The sequence below is a fragment of the Cryptomeria japonica genome, chromosome 10 (assembly GCF_030272615.1).
Source record: "Cryptomeria japonica chromosome 10, Sugi_1.0, whole genome shotgun sequence".
Taxonomy (NCBI): Eukaryota; Viridiplantae; Streptophyta; class Pinopsida; order Cupressales; family Cupressaceae; genus Cryptomeria; species Cryptomeria japonica.
Genome location: NC_081414.1, coordinates 892,718,922 through 892,745,917, shown reverse-complemented (window position 1 = coordinate 892,745,917; position 26,996 = coordinate 892,718,922). Strand labels below are relative to the sequence as shown.

The window sequence follows — 26,996 nt, the reverse complement described above, 5'->3', positions numbered from 1 at the left end:
TCCTCCCCTCCACGAGCGAAAACCACTTCCATTGCTCCCCCTTAGGAGCGAATTTTGCTTCCTTTGCTCCGTCATAGGAGCGAAATCATCTCCAAGGTGTTCATGGAGGGTAATTTGATGACTTTTTGCATGGAAATCAAAAACCTAAGGCATGAGTGGATATGACTAAGCTAGAGAGCGAATTTGAGGTCACTTAAATTGCCTTGGTCTTGGAGCGAAAAATACTTCCATTGCTCCTCATCCAGAGCGAAATACTCTTCCTTTGCTCTTTCATGAGAGCGAATTTGCTTCTAAGACCTCACATGAAGGTAATTTGATCCATTTGAGTGGATGGAATGCTAAGTATCGAATTTAAGGTCATTTCCTTTGCTCCCCTTCAGGAGTGATTTTCAATTCCTTTGCTCCCCTCCAAGAGCAAAAAATCCTCCCATTGCTCCCTTCTAGGAGCAAAAAGTACTTCCTTTGCTCTTGGTTAGGAGCAAAATTGATTTGAAGCCTTCCTTGAGGATAGTTTGACACATTCACACACATAGAGGGCAAAATACCAAGACATGAGTTCATAAGACCAAGCTAAGGGAGAATTTAAGTTTATTTCCATTGCCCTCCCCTTGGAGTGAAATTTATTTCCATTACTCCTCCTTAGGAGCGAATTTGACTTCTATTGCATCATCCTAGGAACGAAGTCAGCTCCAAGACATTTGGTGAAGGTGATTTAATGACTTTTGCACATGAGGATTAAAAAAACTCAAGGGATGAGTTGATGGAATGGAGAGAGTGGATGAAAAATTGGCGCTGTGTGAAATAATTTCCATTGCTCCCCTTTAGGAGTGAAATGTGCTTACATTGCTCCTGAGATGTGCTTCCATTGCTCCTTCTCAGGAGCGAATTCACCTTCCTTTGGTCCTCCATGAAAGTGAAAACCTTCCCTAAGCACTTTTGATGATCGTTTGAAGCATTTTACACAAGGAGGATAGAAACTTAAGGCATGAGTAGGTGAGGAGATAAGATGGTTAAAAAGTGAGTTGAGTTTCATGTCATTTCCATTGCTCATCATTTGAAGCAAAATTGACTTCCATTGCCTTGATGTTTGAGTGATTTCCATTGCCCTCTCCTTGGAGCGAATTCCTATTCCATTGCTCCCTTCTAGGAGCGAAACATACTTCCTTTGCTCCCCTTTAGGAGCAAATTTTCTCAATTACCACACCAAGCAATGCAATACAAACATATTTGGCGCCAAGGTATGAATTTGAATAGAGAAGTAGATCGGCCTTATAAGCAACAATGATTTTTTTAATTCCAAATCAAGTCGGCCTTAACCCTTAAGAGACGCAACCTTTGCCTTAAGTGCCTATATAAGGGGATTCAAAACATTCATTTGATCACCATCTCAAAACAATTTCTTCTCTCATAGCGAATTCAAGAGCAGAGCAGCAGCATCAACAGCGAATTTCACCATTAGAGCGGCAAATTTACTCAGCAAAGAAGCGAATTTGACTACAAAAGGAGTGAACTTCATCATAAGGCTAGTGAATTTGCTCAGAGGTGCAGCGACTTTAATCATAGAAAGGACGAATTTGTTCATATGCCTCCAGCATCATCATGCTTCATCAACATTATCAGTCACATCCTTTGATTAAGGGCATCAATTCAAAGTAAAAATCAGTAAAAATCGGAGGTATGTACAAAACATTTTAGGTGCAGGTCTGATTTATGACTAAATTTTGATCATTTTTGTTAAATTAGAACTCTTTAATGCTCCAAATTTATTAGAAAGTTTAAAAAGCTTACTGAAAATAGGTAATTAATAATGTTCAATCATTTATTTTCAGAATTGCTTAGATCATAGAGACATTAATCATCATTCATAGGCTTGAAATCGATAGTTTAAACGCTCTTCACCATAAACCTAATTTAGACGACTCTCTTAGGTGAAGAATGGCAGCGCCAAAGGCAAGTGGGGCTGGCAGACGTCAAGCACTTATCCAAGATGATCAAAAGAGTGAGGTGTTGGAAATTAAGATCACGTCTCATTGGAGCAATATAAGAGATAGCAACCTTGGAAAATTTGATCTCAAGAAGTTCTGAAACTCATCATACACAAGCAAGCCCACTGCAACAGCAAAGAAGATGATGGATAGTGGAATCATAAAAGCAGCTAGCTTCCCTCCTGCCATTCAATGCTATGAATTGATGATCGAGTGTGCTAAACACTATGATTCCCACACAAGGACAATAGTGGCGAAAGATGGAAGAGTGCTTGCCTACTTTTCAGAGACTACCATCAATGAAGCCTTCCACCTACCTGAGCCGAGAGACATGATCTATAAAAGCATAGAAGGAGCTAAGGCAGTTTATGAGGATGATCCGAAAGCATGTTTGGAAATTATCAACAAATATTGGCTATTAAAGAGTAGACCTAGCAAGAGCAAGATGCCTAGCAGGCCACATAGAGTTGATTTCAAGGATGAGTTCAGGGATTTCATCACTCTACTCAATCGAGTTGTAGGTGCACCACAATCATTCTACTTTGAGAATTGGATGTTCTTATTCATAGAGACAGTCACTCATGGCAAGGATACAATCAATTGGGAAAGACTCATCAGCAATAGCCTAGATGTTCAACTAAGGAGACTCATCCACACAAGGACATTCAATATGAGCTCCTATGTTGTATACTCTCTTGCTAGAAACTATGAGTATGTTGGATTGATCTACAAAGGCGTAGTTGGAAGAAGACCAGGAGAAATAAGAGCTTGTGAGGCATATATGCAGCTACAACATTCCACTAGGCAACATTATGGAAGAGTCAATGATGCCTTCACTATGCATATCACAAGGATTCTAGCAGCATCTTGAGCACAATTGACTCAAACCAAAATTTGGACAACTCAACCATGGCTCTACTGAGTCCTCAATGGTTGGTCCATTATTACATCACACATTAACACACAAACTAAAAGAAAATCAAAGCTTACATTCTTGGAGTGCTAGGTGCCCTGCACCATACTCCCCTAGGTCAAAGAACTCAAGTCCCTTGAGTTATAAGGTCTGAAATCTCCACTCCATGCTGAAGTATATCTGCCTCTGACATCAAAATGGCATCTGAATCTGGTAATCCTTTCCACTTAACAAGATAATTCTTGTAAACTCCCTTCCTTGTCTTTTTTACTATCTTGGTATCCAAGATACTCTCTAACTCAACCAGTTGACTAGATGGCAAATCCTTTACCCAATCTTCATGAACCGGTGATGGCATGTCTTTCTGATTTATTGGTGACTCTCCTTTGTATGGATAGAGATCACATACATTAAAGATAGGAGATATTCCCAAGGTAGGTGGAAGTTCAACCTCATAGGCATTCTGCCCATACTTGTGCACCACCTTGAGAGGTCCAATTTTCTTCATTATGAGCTTGATAGGCTACCCTTTTGGAAGTCTCTCCTTCCTGAGGTATGCCAACACTAAGTCTCCTACCTGAAATTGTAGCTTCCTCCTTGTTTTATCAGCTTGAACCTTGTACTGCTCGGCTTTTTGTTGTAAGGACTACCTTACCTTATCATGCACCTCTTTAATGCCCTCTGCAAAGTTCTCCCATTGTGCACTCTTGGGTGCCATTGAACTGAGATCTCTGAGCTCTAATATGCCCCTAGGATGGAATCCATACACTATCTCAAAAGGACTTTTACCGGTGCTACGGTTCACTGAGTCATTATATGCATATTCTGCCTATCCAAGTACTAGATCCAAAGTATGCCCATGTTGTTTGGTAAGACATCTTAGCAAATTACCCAATGACCAGTTAACTACCTCTGTCTGACCATCTGATTGAGGATGATAGGAAGATGACAAAGATAATTTGGTGCCCAACTTCCTCCATAGTGTCCTCCAAAAGTGGCTCAAAAACTTTACACCTCTATCACTCACAATGCTAATTGGAAGACCATGAATTCTGACTATCTCCTTGAAGAAGAGTCCTGAAATATAATTGGCATCATTGGTGCTCTTGCAAGGTATGAAATGTGCCATTTTGCTGAACCTATCTACTACCACATACACACTATCAAATCCTCTAGGTGTCCTAGGCAAGCCTAACACAAAATCCATGCTCAAAAATTCCCAAGGCCTCTGAGGCATCACCAAGGGCTGATATAGACCTACATTGCTTGAGGTTCCTTTTACTCTTTGGCAGATGCTACATTGCTCTACAAACCTTCTCACTTCTGATTGCAACTTGGGCCAATAATAAAACCTACCAACTTGCTCCTGTTGCCGGGAATAATCATTATGTCATGTTGTCATATTATGTTTATGTTGTCGTCAGTAATAATGAGTTACAGTAGTTAGTTAGTTAGTCGTCCCGAAGGGCAATTGGACGCGACGGTTGGTCACACCCCTTCGACCCTTCGGGTATTATATATTGCATATCGTTCCTTCTTAGTATCATCATGATAGTGTTATTTGGGGGATCATAGTCGTATCTGGGTGTAATGTTATAAGCACTTGATGTACATGGACTGTTGAATTAATACAGAGACTGGTGATTTAATATATTTCCATTATGTTCTGTGCATTTACTTTCTGCATTTAATCGCTTACCGTATGTGGCAAACATTTGGCACCATTGCCTAGAGATACTCAGGAAAGGAAGGAGCGGATGGCGTACGGACACGATGGGCCTACCCATCGATGAGATTAACCCATAGGCCGACGACGCGCAAACGGAACAATCGTCGTGGGCCGCAGAGCGTGATGGCAAGAGGCGAAGGGGAAATTGAACCCTGTAATAATCCCGACACACTGTTGATATAAATTGTGGCCGAAAGGCAAAATAATAAAAAAAATAAAAAAATTTGTACATGGTGTGTGCTTGCTATGTACGGAAGTGATTAATGCCAAATATACTAAATAAGAAAAAAAATAAAAAGATACAAAGTGACGAATGGGAAGTGGCACAGAGCGTTGAATCTCAGACAGCAAATAGAAAGAAGGCGTAGGCTAAGGCACCTTGCCAAGGGACAATCGGCCGAGGGGTTGCTCGAAGGGAACCCAGGAGGTGTCACGGAGGTTGCGGAGGCAGAGATAGACGTAGAGAATTACACTCTCTACACTGTCGTAGGGTTGCCTGAAGGGAACATAGGAGTCACGGAGGGTGCCGAAGGAGAACTCTACAGTTCACCAGAATACCACCGTAGGGTAAGAAGTCACGAAGAGTTGGTGGAACAAACAAGGCGAAGTCTAAACCTGATCGACGCTACCAGAGACCTACTAAAGAACTTGTCCATTTCGGAGGACAACCGGAGGGAGACGACCGAAGGTGACAATACGGCCGACGGTGTCGAGGGAGCACAAGGGTACCGTACAGGAGGCAATTTGTTCGGTTCGGGGTCAACAACCTTCTCCGGAGGACCCACGAGTGGAGGGTCAGGTGCAGGAGGCGGAGGCAGAGGATCACCAAGTACAAGCACACAAGGCACCAGACGAGCGAGACCCAACGATGGGATGGCAAGTAAGCAGAAGTTGCCGAAGTTCAACGGCGACGGGAAGGAAGATCCCGTCCGCCATTGCCGCACTTGCGAAACCATATGGTCAGCAAACGGTGTTACCAACCAAGATGAATGGGCAACACAATTTCCAGCAACCTTAAGGGGAGTGGCCATCAACTAGTACTCAGATATGGATAAGGCCAAAGTCGGCACATGGCTCGACCTGAAGAAGGAGTTCGGGATAGAGTTCCGCCTCCTCAGAGACGACAATGAAATAGTAGCCGAAATCTATGGCACAAAGCAAAACAAGAACGAGATGGTCCGAGCCTATAGTCGACGGCTCAAGGAATTGTTGGGGAAAATGGAGAGTCAACCAGCGGATGGGTTGAAAAAGAGATGGTTCGTAGAGGGACTGAAACACTCCATCTGAAAGAAGATGAAAATTGTTCCACCAACCTCGTACGACGATGCATATAATAGAGCAATGGATCTCGAGAGCGAGACCAAGACATCCAAGAAGAAAAAGAAGAAGGATAGCTCGTCCGACGAAGATGACTCTTCTGAGGGAAGCAGCAGTGATGGCAAGTCCGGCAAAAAGGTGCAAGCCCTGCAGAAGGACATGCTGAGGATGATGAAAGAGTTGAAGGTTATGAAGGGAGGTTCGACGAAGGGGAGCTTTGGTGCACGGAATGTAAGACGAACGGCCACACGAAAGGCTCCTGCCAAAAGAAGGCCTATTGTGATAAATGCCAATTGATGGGGCATCCCACCAGGGAATGCCCCTACAACATGAAAACACGAACCAACAAGTATTGCTTATGCAGGAACAACCAACTACATCGGGCAGTACCGGCAGCTCCCAGGCGAAAAACAATGCAACATCGGGAGGCTACCGAGATAACCAGTGGGGAGGACGAAACAACAACAATACAAGGAACTGGATCCAATACGACTCCAAAGGCCAATTGATGGTACAATGCAGAGCATGCAGCCAGTGGGGGCACTTCACCCGAGACTGCCCGAAGGGAGAGGCCACACAATATTTGTGCAAATGGTGCGGACTGGGAGACCATGAAGACGCCACCTGCCCGAAGTACGGCTTCAACTTGCTCAATATCGAGGAAACCAAAAAAGAGGAAGTGTTGGCCATAACCTACGCCCAAGCCAGACAAGCAATGTGCCCAAACCCGGAGATGGAGAAGCGAAGGGTACGAGAAGCGTGGGAAGAAATCGAGAAAGAGATACGAGGGGGCAAAGGCGAAGGGTACGGCGGGTACTTCCAGCCGATCGGAGGCAGAGGAGGCTATACTAAATCAAATTTTAAACCTGGAGATGCCTGTGAAGGTACACGACCTCCTCCAGACGATGCCTCAATTACGAACGGCGTTGCTGAATAATCTCTCCCAGCCACGCACCAATACCAACCACCGCATAGATGTTCCTGGGGGGTCTACAATAGACCCCAGGCTGCTGGCAATTAACACTGGAAGGAACCCGACCATTGTGGAGATGGGTATCCTTGGCACCATTCTAACCGATACCATCGTCGATGGTGGATCAGGAGTGAATGTTCTTCCAGAAGAGACCTGGCAGAAGCTAGGGAAGCCGACGTTGTGGCCATCTACATTCAATCTACTGGGAGCAGATTAGCATGGAATCAAACCCATCGGGACACTGATGGGCCAGCAAGTTACCATCAGGACGCAAGCCTTCACACTGGACTTCGTGGTAATCCCACTAAAGAAAAAAGGGTATGATGCGATCTTAGGGAGAGGGTGGTTGGTGGCAGCCAAGGCCACCCACAACTGGAAGAAGAACACTCTGTCTATGGAGAATGGAGGAAGGAAGTTTATCATAGACCTTGGGATGCAATTGGTTAGTGAGGAACTGGCACCATTTTTGGAATCGGTGGGATGAAGGACGAGGCTGCAGGGAGCCCAACGACAAAGGGATTCTCAAACTAGGAGAGTGCTCCAAGGATGAGACAGGGTCATTGAACGGGCTCTTCCACTGGCAGATGGAGGATTACGAAATGTTCTAGAGCTACAGGCTCGAAGTAGAGGAACCAGAGCAAGTAACAGAGGAGGTGTACCTGCCAGAATACAGAGAATATTGGAAGGGAGACGCCCCAAACCTCGATGACATAGATAATCCCAAGATCATTCGTGTCGGCAACGATTGGAACCCTGTGTGGAAGGCCGCAGCCTTCAAAATCTTTATTATTCTTCTTCTTCTTCTTATGTACAGGAAGGAGACCGTGGATCCTGTAGAATTTATGGTTTCGGGTCTTCGGATGGCTATTGAAAATATACTTGCCACCAATGGGTCCAAATTGAAACCCTACCACAAGAAGCGTGCAGGGGACCCAAGAGGCCGGAAGGACACCCGAGAGTCCGGAGGGGAATCCAATAGGATGGAAGGGGACCTGAGAGGCAGGGCAGGCGACTCGAGAGGCACGGGACCAAAGCGGGAGACTTAGCTCAACGTACCCAGGAGTTGGATGTCGAGAGGGCAGCACGGGTGGCTATCGAGGACAAATTGGCTAGGGAGACAGTATCATTTGAGTAGCAGTTGGTGGAGGCTGAGACTAAAAAGCGTGTCTTGCAGACAAGTTTGGTTTAGGCATAGGAGGACTGTGATGTCAAAGAAAAAAAAAGAACTCCTTGCGGAAGCAATAATGGTGACATCTGCACTTGAGCATCGTATGGTAGCAGAAAAAGGGTTTTCAGGCGAGGACGCAACAAGTGTATAAGTTTTGGGCTCGACTGGCGTCAGCAGTTCCTGCAGTTCATCTCTATTTTGTATTAAGTCATCCGGAGACGACCTCTTTTCTTGGGGGGGATGATGTTGCCGGGAATAATCATTATGTCATGTTGTCATATTATGTTTATGTTGTTGTCGATAATAATGAGTTACGGCAGTTATTTAGTTACTCGTCCCAAAGGGCAATTGGACATCCGCACTTGAGCATCGGATGGTAGTAGAAAAGGGTTTTTAGGCGAGGACGCAACAAGTGTATAAGTTCCGAGCTCGACTACCGTCAGCAGTTCCTGCAGTTCATCTCTATTTTGTATTAAGTTGTCCGGAGACGACTTCTTTTCTTGGGGGGGATGATGTTGTCGGGAATAATCATTATGTCATGTTGTCATATCATGTTTATGTTGTCGTCGGTAATAATGAGTTACGGTAGTCAGTTAGTTACTCGTCCCGAAGGGCAATTGGACGCGACAGTTGGTCGCACCCCTTCGAGTATTATATATTGCATACCGTTCCTTCTTAGTATCATCATGAGTGTTATTTGGGGGATCATAGTCGTATCTGGGTGTAATGTTATAAGCACTTGATGTACATGGACTGTTGAATTAATACAGAGACTGGTGATTTAATATATTTCCATTATGTTCTGTGCATTTACTTTCTGCATTTAATCGTTTACCGTATGTGACAAACAGCTCCAAAGTCTTATCAATGCCAAAATGACCTCCTAGACCTCCTTGATGCTTCTCTTGAATAATATTTTGTCTCATAGAACATTGAGGTATGCAAAGAAGATGACCTTTGAACAGCAAACCCTCTTGTACCATGTATTCTGAATAAGAGACATGTGAGGTATTAGAAAAATCAGTACAAACATTATATATCTCAGCAAAATCCTTATCATCCTTGTAGAGTTCTTTTAACTCACTCAAACCCACACTTTGCAATTGAATCTCCTACATGGTCATGATTCTCCTACTTAAGTGCATCAGCAACTTTGTTGGCTGTCCCTTTCTTGTGTTTAATGGTGAATGTATAAGATTGTAGGTACTCAACCCACTTTAGGTGTCTTTGGTTCAACTTCTCTTGCCCATTGAGAAAACTAAGAGCATGGTTGTCAGTGAAGACTACAAATTCTTTGGGCAGCAAGTAGTGACGCCATTTTTTCAATGCTTGGACCATTGCATACAACTCCAAGTCATATGTGGAGTACCTTTGCTTAGCTTCATTTAACTTTTCTGAGAAGAAAGCTATAGGATGTCCCTCTTGGCTTAAAACTGCCCCTATTGCCCTTTGGCTTGCATCACATTCTACTGTAAACAACTGATTGAAATCAGGCAATCTAAAGGTTGGCAGCTCTGCTTTCTTAGTTTTCAACATCTCAAACCCCTTATCGGCTTCCTCTGTCCACTTAAAGTGACATCTAATCCCTCCTTTAATAGTATTGAGAATAGGAGAACAAACATGGCTAAAGTTTCTCACAAACTTCCTATAAAAAGATGCCATTCCATGAAAGCTTCTAACTTCATTTATGCCCCTAGGGACAAGCCAATTAAGTATTGCTTCTACCTTACTTGGATCCATTTTTAAACATCCATGAGAAATAACAAAACCAAGGTATACCAGCTCTCTTTTCAAAAAATCACATTTTTCAAGGTTAATCTTGAGTTGAGCCTCCTTCAACTTCTTAAAAACCATCTCCAAATGCTTGAGGTGTTCCTCCTTGAACCTGTTGTAGATCAGAATGTCATCAAGGTATACAATTACAAATCTACCAATAAACTCAACTAAGACTTTATTCATGAGCCTTTGGAAGGTACTAGGTGCATTGGTGAGGCCAAATGGCATTACCAACCACTCATATAGGCCTGCATTGGTTCTAAAGGTTGTCTTCCATTCATCTCCAGGTCTGATTCTGATCAGACTTTAAGTCCACCTTGGTGAAGTAGCTTGCACCTCCTAGATTGTCTAATAGGTCCTCAATCCTTGGCATAGGAAACTGGTACCTTATGGTAATCTTGTTGATTGCTCTGGAGTCCGTGCACATTCTCCATTTGCCTCCCTTCTTAGGCACTAACACAATTAGGAACAGCACATGGACTCAAACTCTTCTTGATAAACCCTTTGTCTAAGAGTTCTTGCACTTGTTTGTCGATCTCATTGGAGGCAAGGAATCAGGTAAGTCATCCCCTATCACTTCTGCATAATGTTTGAGTAGTTTTTGCACCTCTTGAGGCACTTCATTCATTGGATCTGCCTTAGCTTCTTCATTAAGTTTCAACACTATAGCATGGCCTTGATGTCCTTCTTGTTTCAACACTTTGAGAAACTCTTTTCCACTCATCAGCATCACACTTGAGCCTATTTGTTTTTCTTCCTTTGGTTCAGGTAGTGGATCCATTTGATACTTTTTCCCATTCTTGGTGATAAGATAGTTGTTCTTCTCCCCATCATGGGTAGCTTACACATCATACTACCACGGATGGCCCAACAACAAATAACAAGCATCCATAGGCAATATGTCACATAATAATCTATCCTTGTACTCACCAATTTCAAAATCCACCCATGCTCGTTCATCAACCAATACATGTTGACCCCGGTTGAGCCATGACACCTTGTAGGGTGTGAGGTGAGGTAATCATTTTAGTTTGAGTTTGTCCACCATTTCAACTGAGACAATATTCTCAGTGGAACCTGAATCTACAATCACTTTACAAATCTTTCCATGTGACCTACAAGTGGTCCTAAACAAGTTTTTCCTTTGTGGTGGCTCTTCAGCTTGGGGTATCTTGAGCATTGTTCTCCTCGTCATCAAATTTTCTCCCTTTGTAACTGGGCCTGCTTTGCTGATTGAAGAAGTTACACTCTGAGTGTCCTCCTCTTGCAACAATTGAGTTCTTCTTTCCCCCATGTATGAACTTGTGGAGCTTGAGGCTTTTCCCCGGCACTTACTCATGGTATGCCCAACTTGATTGCAATGATAACACCTACCGGTGAAAACTGTATTTCCTCTACCTGAGTTTCCAAACCTGCCCCTAAAATTGCTCCTTCCTCTATAGGATCCTCTAAATGCTGCTCTCTAAGAGTCTCCACTGCCTTCTTGGCCTTGCTGCTCTTCACTTCTTGATGATTGCTGCCCTCTACCAAAGTTCCCTCTACCTCTAAAATTCTTTTCTCCCCTATGTTTCTCATTTTGCTCACTCCTTTTGATCTTCTCTTCTGCCCTTAGGGCCAACTGAAAACACTTATGGATAGTGTCTGGTGTGAGGATGCTTATTTCATCTTGTATATTCTGTCTAAGGCCACTCATATACCTGGCCAACTTCTCCACCTCATTCTCATGCTTCCTAGCCCTCAAACTGAGCTTATGGAACTCTTCAGTGTATGCATTGACATCTAACTCCCTTTGTTTCAGATTTTGCACTCTCTTATGAATTTGAACTTCATAATCTCCTGGAAGGAATTGTCCCTTAAGTCTGATCTTCATACGCTCCCATGAAGTTATCTTCTTTTTACCCTCTTGTATCCTTTCTTCTTGCATCATATTCCACCAGACCAATGCTGATCCTCTCATTCTTGATTTGGCCACATTAACTCTTTTCTCTTCTGCTACCTCTTTGTAATCAAAATGATTATTGAGAGCTTCTATCCAATCTAGCAACTCTTCTCCATTGAGGTTTCCTCCATATGTGGGTAATCCATCCAGATTGTCCTTAGAAATGGATTTGACTGCATCTAGGAATAACTTTTGGTCTTGAGGCATAGCTACTGCTACTGGTTCCTCTCCATCTTCCACTTCTTCATCAGTTTCATCACCCCATTCTGTCTTAACCTTTCCCTTCTCCTTCTTTACCTCTCTGGTTCCTCTGCTTCCTTCTGCATCCTTCAATCCTTCTATCATCTCTGCCACCATCTATCGGATGGCTTCTGGAGTCATTGCCTTTGGAGGCATTGAACTTGCTTCTCATTCTTCACAATCTGACATACACCAAATCTTTCAAAGAATGGCTCTGATACCACTCTGATACAAAAAGTCTTGGAGCCTTGTTTGTTTCACCTTCTTGAGTGACTTGTCCTACTCAACCCTACAACTACTCAAGTCCATCCTATGGCACTTGGTAAGGGTTATGACAATGAGACCTCCAAGGTCTGAACCTTCTTGACTTGCCTCCTAGGTATAGCCAATGGTTTCTGGACAATCAACTCCTCCACTTGAGGTTTTCACCTCAGCTACTCACACTCACCTCTCCTGGGCTCCAACCACTCCTGCTAAGATCTTAACACACCAACTCTCCTTATGGTTTCCCAATGCATTAATAAGGTGTCTTCATTGTGTTTTGAGGTTTAAGACTCACCAATTCCATCGCCATGGTTTGTCAAGCCTTCTAGGTCTCTACCGGCACCTAAATAGGCCTAATTGCATTAGCCCTCCTTAAGCGATTTTTGGGGTTTAATTTGCAAAAGTCCCAAACAAACCTAAGAATAAATCATGGATTTGGATACCCTTTTGGAAGTTGTAGACAATACTGGAAAAGTGCATCTGGGTTATCCGCACAGGTGTCGTTTCCAATCCTGCACTATTTTGTGGGGTTTTAGGCTTAACCGGTGGATTGACAAACTTGGTCTAGAACCTTTCACCAGTCAAAACTCCTTCCCTAAACACATTGGGAACCTTCAAGGACTCTCTAAGGGCTTTCCATACATATGCCACTTGGGCCTGCATCAATCTCCAAGTGCTCACAAATCGCACTTTTCTTACTGTCCTAACTCACCTACTCCCAGCGGTGAGCCTAGGTCTTCATAGTTTCTCCTCCTCCTGGACCTGCAACATCACACACACTATTCCAAAACTATATACAGACTCTAACCTAGCATTCTTAATGATTACAACAAGTGCCATCAAAGAATGCCTAGGTTAGAGCCATTTCTTGCTCTTAAACCCTACTTGCAAGGGTTTTGCTCCTAGTTGCAAAGAATGACAAAAATCTTCACAACCTGGAAAAATCAAACCTGCAAATCAACCTTATTGAAAGCAAATACAATGAACATAAAAAGATGGCAATGAGTTTACACCATCTAGTCCGTACTGGACCGTACAAGCAATGAAAAACAAGACAAAACTATCAAAAACCCAATGGAAACAAGATTGTTTCACAAACCAAAAACTTGCTCTTGCATTTCCAATCCTCCAACCCGCACAATGAAGTGAAATTTGGCTTATATCCACCAGTTTAGTCGGTTCAACCAACTACCTAACGCCCATAACCAAAAAATGCAACTTTTGCAAGAAATTGCAAAATGTTGCTCAGCAACTTTTGACAACTTTTGCTCTAGGATGCAATTTTGCATTCTATTGCATTCTAAGACTCTTGAAGGTCCTCAAACACCTTACAAGACCTAAACACAACTCAATTGACTCCTAATCCATGAATACATTCATCTGGAGTATTTGCCTGTGACCTACCTAAGCAACTCACTTCTCAGGCTAGCAGCATCCTGAGCACAATTGACTCAAACCAAAATTTGGACAACTCAACCATGGCTCTACTAAGTCCTCAATGGTTGGTCCATTATTACATCACACATTAACACACAAACTAAAAGAAAATCAAAGCTTACATTCTTGGAGTGCTAGGTGCCCTGCACCAATAGCCTTCTAAGCCGGACAAAAGGAATCACCGAGAAAAAGAAAGCCACAAAGATGTCCAAGGTAATAATGGATGATACAGGTTCTTGAAAGATGCAAATCACTATTCCAATGGTTGACAAATTTGAAGATGAGATCACAGTGGAGGAGTATGACATGGAGACCATTGATTTGGGTCCACTTACCACTGAGCAAGGCTTGGGTTATATGAATGATTTGATGAAGACAGTTCACGACATGCTTAGGATGGAAGTAGAAAAGAACAAGAAGTTGGAGAGAGAGGTAAATGCATGGAGAAACTACTTCCAGCAATTCAAGGAACCGATAAGGCAACATGACCCATCAGTTACATCACCACCGCTGATTCCTTTCAAATCAATGGATCATATGGAGAAGATAAGGAATTCAACACAGTTGATGGAGGCATGGATAGAGAAATCCTTCAGCGTGACTAACAGGTTCATAAGAGATATGATGAAGATACTTGATAGAGTTATCAAGGTTCTTGGGAGAACCCATGCTCTCATGCAAGCCTTTTATATGTTTGTCTACACTAGAGACATCACTATTCCTGTCTTGCAAGAGATGAGGAAGACATCTAGGGAGGTCATGGTGGGAGAAGGAATAATGAAGGGTCAACACCAAGCTTTCTACATTGGGGGAGCCTGCTTCGCATGAGGAAGGTCATTTTTTAAGACATCAACAATGGGTGCAATCAAGTTGAAGATGCCATGTGCCTCATCCATGATAAGATTGTAGAAGTAGCGCAAACCATCTTGGAGAAGAAGATCGACCTTGGAATGCATGTGGACACCAAAGAGTCGGAAGAAAGAATAAAGGTCATATTCCATGGAACAGATGTGTTGATCACAGAGAAGCGGTTCAAAGACATGCATGAACTCATAGTACTCATTAGCAAGACAAGAGATCTTGAGCCTGGATGGAACACTGCCATCATCACAACCTTTGAAGAAGTCATCTAGCTAGAAGAGCAGTTGAAGAATCTACCAACCACTCCAATGACAGATTGAATGTATGACGACCAGATTCATTGAATATGCCCGAAAGGAGAAGGAAAAGGGGAACAAAATCCTAGATGACAGCTTGATATGATCCCATGTGGCAATTCATTTTATTATTGGAGGATGCGTCCTTGTTTGTGCCGATTGATGTCATTTTCTCATTGGCTTATGTTTTGATAATGTTTATCTTAATAGGGTTTTGATTGTATCAAACCCTAATTAGGGTTTAGGTGGCAAAGTCTTAGTCCTTGATCTTCATTTGATCTCAGCCATTAATCGTATTTGGGGAGTGCTATATAAAACCCCACTCATTTCATTTGTAAAAGATACATATAGAGAGATTATTATTGATAGAGAGCTAGAGAGATATAGAGTTCAAGAGAGATAAGATAAGGACTTGAAGAATTGTTGATATTTTGCGATTGGATTAGTAAAGACATTGAAGTTATGGTGTTTCTATTCAATCCTTGAAACTTCTTGCATGGTTATTCATCCTCTCAAATCAATATTTGGAATTAGTTTATGCGTTTAGATTAAATAATGGCATGTTGTGTATGATTTAATGTGAAACTCTTAATCCATACCACTAGCCTCTTGCTAATTGTAAGTGGGCCTTGTGTGGTCAACTGGAATCCTTGAAAGCTCTTTAGTTCAATTGTTACTCAATCATTGATATGCATTTGATTGATGGTATCTATGTTTAATAATGATTTGAAAATCATCTAATACCCTTAGAAGATTGCATTAGCCTTGGTGGAGTTGTTCTTGTATGGCAATGCTAAGATTAGTTGAGTTTCACCAAAGTCATCCTTAATTCTTCCATTCTTAGGCATAGCTTAATTTCTCTCAACTCTCATCTTTTGCATTTTTATGATAAACGTCTAGTAGTATTACTAAGTGAACTTCATTGCATATCATTCTAAAACCATTCCTTGAAAGTTAAGCATCCATCCCTTGAGAAGTACGTAAGACCCCTTGGAGGAACAGCAATCACAACAACCAATTGTGCTTATCCACACGTCGTGACCCCACATTGAAGAACCTTGGAGTTATCTCAAGTGATCCTTGTGCGAATCTTCAACATTTGAGAAACTTTGATCAAGAGAGGTTAAGATACTTTTGGGTATTTTATTTTGTGTTAGATTGTGTCTAAAAAACACATCAACGAGGTTCCAAGGAATATTTTAGATCACGCTATAGGATAGAATTAATACAAGGTACAAGAAATTAAACTACTTTTCTTCCAAAAATAGATGGTTAACCCAAGTGGTCAACTAGATGTCCGTACAGCTTGAGGGAATGTAATAAGAAGAATTATGGGAATTCGAATAAAATTTAACACATATCTAGCACTCTTGCAAAAGGCCAATTCACTCTTCCATTAGTAGACCTTTAAGTTTGATATTGTGATAGCACAACCATGATGGAAGCAAAAAAATGGCTTCCAAAATCCACAAAGTTCAAAAGTTCATTCCGACAATAAAAAAATGCACAAGTTAGCGACAACAACAAAAGATTCCAAGGTGTTACCCATGAAATTTAAATTTCACCACCATGTCACAAAAATTTTCCATGCCTTGAAGTTTTCTTTAGGGTCTTCCTTCATCCGCTTCAATAATGTGAATCTCGAATCGTGGCTTTATGCATTTTCAAAACTAAGTCGCCGGTCCCTTACATTATTAACTTTGTCGCAAGGTTCTCAAGTTTCGAAAGTACCTGATCACCTGACATGGTTGAGGGAAATCACTAAAGGTTGATCGCTCTTCATGAAGATCCAAGGAGGTCGAGTTTCTGATTGATTTTTCAAGCAGTTCAGAAGTTTTGATTCTGACCGATTTCCCGAAACGCTTGTGTTGTCAATTCATGAAGCCTTCAAGGGGGAACCACCACCTGACTTAGAAAGCGCGTTTCTCCAGAACACGACTCAAGGTTGATACAACAGGCCTGCTGAGGTGGCGACATGAGTATTGACAGGAAGTGGGTTGTAATCAATTGCAGGCGGAAATTGATTAAGTTTATCTACTCTGTGAAGGCAATTGCTTCTACCGTTACCAACTTCGACCCATCGTGCCGACATGCAGCACACATTCTCCAAGAAGCAAATCAAGAAGATATGCTTGGTACTATCATTAATGACAAGATTAAGCAGTTAAGGACACGTAAAGGTGGCAACATGTGTTGTAGCACTTGATGCTATCACCCTTGCAGATAAAATTTAATACGCCGCCTTTTAAAAATGGCTAAAGGAGCGTATGCTATCATGATTTGTCCCTGTCAGAATGGTTTTGCCTTATGTCAGATGGAACCTACCATCCAACAATTGCGGTCTTTTGCATGGAAAAGGCATACCGACTTTAGTTAACATAGAAAAGCTATCACTCTGTTAGAGAAAATTGCGGAGCAGGCTGAGAACCACGAACGACGTCTACAAGAAGAGCTTGTTGTACAGAGGATTCCTGGTAATTAGTCTTCTCAAAAAGCATCAAGGATGGTTCTCAAAGGCAAAGGTCCCCTAATCCAACTAGATGTCGAATATTTGTAGGATGATATTCTTCTCGACATGAGTGACTTCGTTCGGGCAACCATACTTGACGAAGATAAATTTACTGAAGTCCTTTGGGTGCAGATTGAAGAAGAAATGAAAGCAGACAGAATTGACCGTCAGATTGCAAGACAAAATTCAATGCTTGATGAAGAAGGAGCATGAGATCAATGGTTCATAAATAGGGTTTATCCGATGATTTTTGTTTTCTTTAAAATCATGTTTAAAATGGTCCTTTTCAAGACCGTTACTTTAAAGGAACCATTTCTTGAAAACGGAACAGACTTTATTTATAAATACATAGATGATAAATGGTAAAGGCGGGGAAGGAAAATACTGAAAAAGTATTATTACATTTTGAACAGTTAGCCATCTTTTGAAGAATTTTGTTTTTTGTACATCTTTTGAATGAAATGATATATCAAAACTTTGTGTTTTCTATATTCTTTCATGTTGGAAGTAAGCTTTGAATTACTGCAATTTGACTTGATATACATTTACTTGCTATGGTTAAATGTGAATAATGTGGATACTTCGGATTCTGCATGTTCTCTGTTCAATTATTTACATTACATTTCAATATTTTCCGCACAATTAATTGTGTTGAGAGTAGACTGTGTGTTGTTCACATTCCCGTTCGATAATCTAAATCGAAATTTCATCTTTCTGTATATGGGAAGCCTGTATCTTTGCCTTTCTTGCTTTCCGATAAAAAGCATACCGCAAAACCTAGGAGTAGATTTAGGAGGGAGTTGTACCTCTAAAATTCAGAGGAAGGTTGCCAACGTAATTGGCAATCTCTCCAATTGTTAGTTACTTATTTGTCTTTCATGTTGGGCACATTGAGTCATTCTGTTACCTTTTTTAGAAAGACAAATCTGTTAACCAACACAAGGTTAAGCAAAGAAGCTAGAATCACCTAGGTATGCTTTACTTTTCTAGTAATATACCTATAACTTTGATGTTCTGATGGCACAACCACAACATAAGCAAGAACAAGTGGCTTCCAAAATTTACATTGTTGAAAAGTTCATTGAGAAAATAAAAAGAAATGCACCTCTAAGTGCAAGAGAGGATGAAGGGCACTCAAGCAAAGTACAAAGCAAGAAAAGATCACCATAGAGTTGAGCATAAGTTCCAAGTTATGGACAAGTTAGGCCTTTACTTTACCAAGAAAAGTCTCCAAGCCTAAACCAAGAAGCTAAAACCATTAAGGTAAGCTTAATCATTCTCCTATTAATAGACCTCCTATAAGTCTGACATTGTGATGACGCAAACATGATGGAAGCAAGAAAACGTGGCTTCCAAAATCCGCTAAGATTCAATGTTCACTAAGACAATAAAATAAATACACCTCTACATACCAGAAAGGTTGAGTGACACTCAAACAAAATACAAGGCAAGAAAAAATTACCACAGAGTTGAGCACAAATTCCAAGTTAGGGACAGCTTGTGCATTTATTTAATGCAAGGAAAGACTGCAACATTAAGCCAAAAACCTTAAACCACTTAGGCATGCCTCATCACTTTTCCATTAGTATGCCACCCAAAAGTTTGATGTTGTTCCAAGTTATGGAAAATTTGTAGCTTTTAGTCTTGCCTCAATATGAGGGAAGAACATACATATCTTTGAACCTTCTATATTAGAAGAACAATGTAATGACCCTTAGCCAAAAAAGTCATATACATTGCTCATATTTAGAATAATGCAATGAAATCAACCAAAGCATTCAAATAAAATACATAGATCTAAAATGGCAACATAAAATAAAACAAGTTTCCAAATATAAACAAGATGAAACAAAGTTTTCATTCACACATTTTATTCAAAGGATTACATAGATGTACTGCTACAAATATTTGGTAATAAAAAAGACCGAAACAATTACAAAAGTAATCTGAAAAGACCAAAAAAGACAAAGCCCTACAAGATGGAAGTGTAGATGTAACCTCCAATTGATGTTGTCCTCCTGAAACCAAAGGGTTTTCATACTCTAATCTCTAAATCAAGGATTTTCATCCTTAGATCCAACAGGTGAACAACAATTGCTCAAACTAGGATTCGGGCATGTCGATGCAATAATAAAATGATCTAAATTGATGAAACTTCCTACCTTATATAAAGGTTGAATGTGCTGAGATTTGTTTGAAAGTTCCCAACAGTTTACATTTGAATTTGAGCCCATCAATGGAATCCCTGATTGACCACCATGGTCATTGAACTCCTAAGTTTGAATGATGGGGGTTTGTCAAAGAGTATGCTTAAAGGTGAGGTTTCGAGCAAATGCATACTTTTAGGACAATCAAATAATACTCCCTAAATTAGACATCAAGAGTTCAATAATCACAGGCTTTAAGGACAAGCAAATAATACTATAAAGGTTTAACATCAAGAATTTAGTATTTGCATGCATGAAGGATCCAATGAAAAACAGGAATGGGGTGGTGAGATTCAAGATTCCACTCAACAATATTTCCATTCAGTATGTCAACATTATGTTCTACAAAGGTTTGAGACCAAGGATTTAGGGAATGAGATGGAAGGATGCCAAGATGCATGGCAATGTAAAGGTCCATGGGCCCAACTAGACAAAGAGGTGAAAGAACAAGGATCAAACTTTAGAGATACTTGATGCAAGAAGGAGCTAGGGTAAGAGAAATTGAGAAGCTAATGCCAATGGGGATTGAGTGTCAAGGATACAAGGAATGAAGAAATGATATGCCAATAAGAAAAACATTGAAATCGCACCCAAAGCAAGACATGTTCCCAAACACTCCTAACTTGAATGTGATGGAAACGATACATTACAAATTAGGTCTTTTATGATACAATTCCCTTAGGAAAGAGGCATCTTTCTCTAAAGACCACTACTCTAGCTCTAGATAAATCAAAAGTGAACATAACAAATCCCTAAGGTAAGAGACATATGTTGTTTATCAATGTTATTTTCCATTAATTTACCAACTACTTGTGAAGATCTACCAAAAGTGACCTATACCAATCTACCATAGGGCTCCCTATGGATCTTGATAACATTCCCAAAATCCCAAGGAGATGGAAATTTGGAAATAATGTCCAATTTCTTTACCACTAGACAGCCTACATCATTTGGTGTATAAATATTAAAAAATAGCTTAAACGTGAAAAATGCTAAAAAAAACCTAAAAGGACACTTACCATCCCCTACCATCCACAAAATTTAGGATTGTTTTTGCTATCCTTGAAGTTCAAAAGAAAATTGCTACATAAAAAAACCATGTTCTCATAACCCAACATTTTCTACATTGAATGTAAATGCATTCAAACTTCCTTGGTTAGAAATTCATTACTAATATGTTTGAAACAAGGGTGCAAGTAAGTCTCTGGTGAAATCTCTTTGTGACACCCACATGTTCATTTCAAAGCATCACATTTTTGCATGTCATCCAAATTAGAGTCTCCTATCATTATCATATATTTATTAATCAACCTATGGTGCTAATCAATTTCCTAGAAGTCAAATATATGATGTTTAATCAAAAGTCAGCTACATAGTTTCCAAAAATCCGTCTCTCGTGAGCATGAATGGTCCAAACTCCACAAACCACTCATTGTATTTAGTTAGCGCTCAGAGAAATGAAACATCAAGACTTCCTAACAGGTTACCCATCCCAATACTACTTTGACTCAAGTGCACTTTAATTTCAAGCAAGCTAAAATGGGCTTGATCTTGGTGAAAACTTCATGGTTAAGAGCAATCAAGTCAGACTAGTACTAGGATGGGTGACCTCCCAAGCAGTCTTGACGCTTCACCCCTGTGAGCATCACTAGATGCAGTGAATGCTAAATGGACCATTCATGCTCAAAAGACATGAATTCTAGTACACCACTACTCATGAAATATGGGTCAATGAGATTGACTCAAAAGGTACAAAGTTGAATACTGATAAAACATCATATAATTTGAAACACTACAAAAAAATCCACCATATTGAAACATTAAATATGCTATCTAAACATGTGAAAATGTAGAAATTTTTGGCATGGTCAAAAGCCAAGCATATCACAATGTAATAGGCCTAAATTTTTCCATGCATCATAACAAATGCCACATAGAACATGCACATGAAACAAATGATTTTCTAGCTCCATCTAATCAGCAACTTCAACGTACTCTGTACCAATCAAATTAAAAAAAATGAGAAAAGAAAGAACAGAAAAGAAGTCTGCATAGGCAAAGAAAGAATGCACACAGGTTCCACCATAATTGAGCATTTTCTTCCTGCCATAGGACAAATGCAAATGATGCATATTCCTGGTAATCCTTTGCTGCCTGCCTCAAAAAAGGGGCAGCACGATGTCCAGTCCTGGAAAAGAAGATAACTTTAACCTGCAATATACAAAAGCAAGATTAACTCCAGGACTTAATGAAAAAATTTTAGATGTCTTTCAATCAAATGCAATAATGCAGGCTCACTTTCCATAAAGAGCAATGCTTGCTTTTCAAAGAAAACATCCACTTTAAATGAGTAAACAATATTTCTGCTTTATTTCCTTTCTTGAACAGATGTAGGAATATAGGCAACAAATACAAATGCTTTCCAACTATCAATTCATTTATGAAACTAAAATATTTGAGTTGAAGAAACTAGTGCATTAACCTATTATTTCAGCCAAATACAAGAAAATCCCTAATATTAAAGATTTGCTACATTAACAAAGAAATCGAATGTGGAGTAATAAACAAAGAGATTGATGTGCAACACAATTACTAGTTGATTAAATGTAGCTACTTCTTTGTCCTGGACTTCTATAATCACTTGCAAAACCTCTAGGCCTTCATAAATTCACCATGGACTAGTGCTGTTAACCACTAGGCCAGGAGTCAGATTGTTGTCACAACAGACTCCAGTACTGTTTTATATGACAATGTTTGGGCTTTGATATATCATTGTAAACGCTAGATGATAGTACTGCAAGTGTATTTAACATAATCTCATTGATTTATGTACTCAACCCAATGAGTAGGTGGTTTATTCTATATATTTCAACTCAGTGAGCAGATGATTTGGTCATTGCTTGCCCCACTGAACAAGTGCTATGCTTGTAATTTGCTTTCAAACTGAAGAGGTGGAGGTGTCTTGTTTTCTTTCCCACTGTAAAGTGGAACTAACATTGTTTACCCACTGAATAAGTGGATAGTTGTAATGGCTCCCAATCAACAAGTGTGTTGGGTGCTTTCTTTCAGTATTGCATAAGCATTCTGTTGAATAAGTGGTATTGGCTGGCTTGTCACCTAATGCATTTCCTTTCAGTTGTAGCATTTTAGTTAATTGTATAAATCGTGAACACTATATGCTCTCACCTTGCCTATCTTGGGAACTGGATGATCAAAAAGTGTAAAGGACATTGCATTGCATCTTACTTTCAATTGTGGTGCAGGAGCACCTAAAGGGTTCATGAAGATCCATTGTTTTTGGTTTTTGTGTTTTCATGTTTCTAGAATGTAATAAGGTCACTTGGACCACTTTATATTGATTTGCTTATGATGTAAGGTCTTGGTGCCACTTTTGTTCTTTGTAACCTATCATGACCTAGTTGGTCAACTATGGTCAAAGATCACCCAAATGTGGGAAAAGGGAGATATCATTGGAGATCATGTTTTTGAGGCATATGTGGCCTCTATGTAATAGTTGTAGGGTGTTTTGAGGGTTTTTGATTATGTATGTCAAAGTTGGAAAATGTTGCAAAAAGTTGCATGAGCAACTTTTCAACCTTTGTTGTCGAAGTTGACCATATTTGCCAAAAATGGTTCCCAACAGCCAACTAATTCAAAAATCAGTTGGGCCAGTTGGAGGAGGGTATGTAATGACCTATAAGACACTTGGTGTCGAATTTGTAAGGTTGGTTGTTAAAGAAATACAAAACATCACTGCTTTCTCTGAGATTTTCCTGCAAAACACGTGTAACAGTCCTTTGATTCTCTGTTGTACGGATTGGAACAGACCTAAGATGTACTTGGCATGCAAGTGGATTGAGTTGGCTTCCTCCTCAAGGTGGTTTGAAGTGTTTTGGTGCAATTTGGAATGAGAACCAATCCATTCTTCCCTATAGGGTCTGCAAACCCTCTTAACCTAGGGTTTTGGACAAATGTTGCCATAACTTGACATTCTGTAATGACCCTTACTATAAAGGCCACTAATAAACCCCAAATCTGAACTGAGACAATTTGTCAAACACTTGACATGCACTGAATTGTTTTGTTTGTGATGTAGTGTTTCAATATGATAGTTGTTTTGAGCATCAAGTACAATTGAGATAACAATACCAATATTGAAATGTAACACAATAAACAATAATGAAACTCTAAATATTCATGCAAGGACTTCAATGCTAATATATCATGAATTTCCCAAATTCTGATTGCATTGTTCAGTAGACTAATTTTCTAAAAATGTATGACTGTTACAAACTCTTACACATGAGCACTGAATTTATGACAAGAGAATGTATAAACTATCACACATGAACAATGACCTTGCAATGCACCTTCTCTACTATAAGATAGCAATGTCTGATTACAATGGACTGTTTTCTGAATACATATATGACTGTTACAACTGTGCACTTCTATCATAAAAATTGACAACAAAAACCATGCAATGGAACCTGGAAATCGCTCCTTGAACTCCGATTATGAAATGCTGATGAAAGGAGGACTGGACTGTCCCAAGAATGCCCTGCTGTCACTACCGTACTGTCCCTGCTGCAGGCCGTACCTGGGTCGTACTGTGCGGCTGCAGTACCAAATTTTGAGCTGGGATGAATTCAAAACCCTTATTCACCAAATACAAGCCCTCAAATCAACCTTCAATTGAAATCCAACATGAAATGACTGAGTACCATCTCCAATAACGCAACCCTTCAGAAGATATTTCACTTCCTCAGTTATGCTAATCTAAGGGAGTTATCTTTCCCAAAGATCAATGATATTTGTAGACCTTCAAGCTCCACAAATGCTCAAGTAGATGCACTAGAGAAAATAGACTTCGATGCCAAATGAGAGACCCATGGGGTCTATTTATACACATAATAGAATCTTCTAGAAGCCTCTTAGTCTTTCTAGAAGTATCCATAATAGAATCTTCTAGAAGCCTCTTAGTCTTTCTAGAAGTATCCATAATAGAATCTTCTAGAAGCCTCATTGCACTTTTTAGATAAAAAGTTACTTCATAAAATAAAAAGTGCACCTCAATAACATTTTGGCCCCAAATAAAAAGTAATAATAAATATAATGTCTCCAAGAGCATAATGAGCCATCCAATCACCAAATAAACGCCAAAATGACTCTCTCATCACAACCATCTGCCTACGAGAGTCTGGAATAGGCAAATCCACGTAAAGTGTCATGTCATACTAAAGAGGGGACATGACACATTCCCTGGCCTAGAAATCATACAATTTGGGGGAATGTCAGGTTTAACAATGTACTATAAGATTTTCAATGTTGCAGAGATGACCGTGAAGGGTGAAGAGAGATCCAAGCGAGTTTAACCTGTCATCCTCATGTGACAGTTTATGAATTTGACTGAGTTTTATGAACTGGGCAGAATTGGAAGCGTTTGGACCCCAAATGGTGGTGGATTTGGTGGTTTGAAGGTTGGTAAAAGGCGTTCCAAGTGGTGGTGAGATTGTTTGGTCAATCTAAAGGGTAGTTGCTTTGTAAAAGTGACCTAATTGGGGTTCTAGGGCTAGTAGGACAGCATTGGATACCAAGGACATTCTAAGACATCAATACCTGAGTTTGTGATATGTCTTAGACCCTGTTAAAACACTCCATTTCATGTAGACAAGTTGTGTTTACCCCTTTTGTGATTAGGTGTATTGGGACTGTCCACCATGGGAGGGCTATTAGGCCTAGTTTGGTGTCTATGTTGTGATAACCCTTAGGAAGAAGATTGTGGACAATCAAGACTCATTTGGGGTCTATAAAGGTCATTCTAAACATGTGCAAAGGTTTCCCAATCACTGCCCATTGTTCCTCATACTAGTCCAAGTTTGTCTTGTGAATGTGTGTTGAAGCCTTGAGAGTTAAGGCTTGGCATTGTGTGATAAGTTGTCCACCCTACAATTGGAAAGTTTCACTGATGTTTGGAGTCTTGTGAGGGGTCTGGGATTGTTGGGATTTGACCTCTAGGAGGTCCTATTGGTTTGAGGTTGAGATCAAGAAGTTGGCTTGTTAGACCCAATCCTTCATAGGGCTCTGCATCAAATTGGAAGTTATTTTCAAAATAAAAAAATTTAGGGGTATATATTATACCCATCAAAATAAGAGTCCAACCAAAGTTCAAGGCAATTTCTATTTTAATTGGTCAAAACCTGTAGCAACATTTTTTCTCAAGGTTAAGAATTCTCAACTAATAATCAATCCATCACGACGAGATAGTGCATTGCACAAGCAAATGCTTCTTATTTAGATGTAAAGTCCTTGTCATAAGGTGCAGCCCGTTTTCAATTCACACATACTTTCAAATGCAAGAGAGGGTATCAATCTTACTTTTGTGCCTAAGAAGAGATGTGAAATCTTCTTCTCTATTGACTTAATATCATAGCACCAAATATGTAATACAATGTGACTACAAAAAGAACGAAATTAGATTAAACGATTGGAAAATACAACAAATATAATAGCAAAAGGACAAAGGAAAAACAAAAGACGCTAGACTTGAAGCATACACACAAAAAGGCTAACCTAAAAATACCATACCCCCAAGCAAGTATAATAATAAAAGAAGGGGAAGAGCCCATAAGGTAATAAGTAGAGGAAGACCACCTAGGCAAGGAACTAAAATCCTCAAGTTTCCATGTTTCTTCACGCATTCAATGAGCCAACTGCAAGGTCATCAATCACAATGGAAGCACCAATGCCTAGTATTAGAATGCTTGCCAAGGAGAGCCTAGAGCTAAGAGAACCAGGATAAACAATCCTAGGAGGTAGTTGATGTTGCATAGAATCCCCCATAATGCTCAAGGCAGAAGAACTGCTAGTAAGTAGAAATAACTGCCAATATAAACCTGCCACTAAGATCTTCACCAAGGAAGGAAGGTGAGAAAGGGTCATCATAGGTAGAACTGTATGCTCCTCCATACACTTGTTGATCAATCATCAAGATCCTAGTATAATTACAAGGCCAATTACTTTTGAAATCCTTTTGTACTTGCATCTCTCACCTCTCATCATCATTCCGAACACAATTAGAACATTTAAAGCAAGAGGAAATTGCATTCCTAGAATTGCATTTTATTTATGCAAAACAAGATCACGTCATGAAAACTTACTTTTCTTTGAAACACTACAAACAGAGGTGTTCAAGATTTCAATATGATTTGACACATTTTTAAGCTCCCACCTTAAATTTTCCTACCCCATCTAAAAGTCTTTTTTTTTTGCGAGGGGGGGGGGGGGGGGGGGAACTGAATCCCATGACAAAATATTCAATTAAATCACTATTAGTAGCAAAACTGGCAGCCCCATGAAATGTCAGTTCCAGTCAAGGTTGT

General features: G+C 40.2%; 1 protein-coding gene across 2 annotated transcripts in view; it reads right to left on the bottom strand.

Moving 5' to 3' along the window:
- Nucleotides 1–26,996, bottom strand: part of LOC131046567 (uncharacterized) — a 246,943-nt gene that overhangs the window by 43,579 nt on the left and 176,368 nt on the right. For both annotated transcript variants that reach the window (XM_057980329.1, XM_057980337.2), the window contains exon 12: nt 21,689–21,825. In XM_057980329.1, coding sequence (XP_057836312.1) covers nt 21,689–21,825 — 137 coding nt within the window. The remainder of the gene's footprint in view (nt 1–21,688; nt 21,826–26,996) is intronic.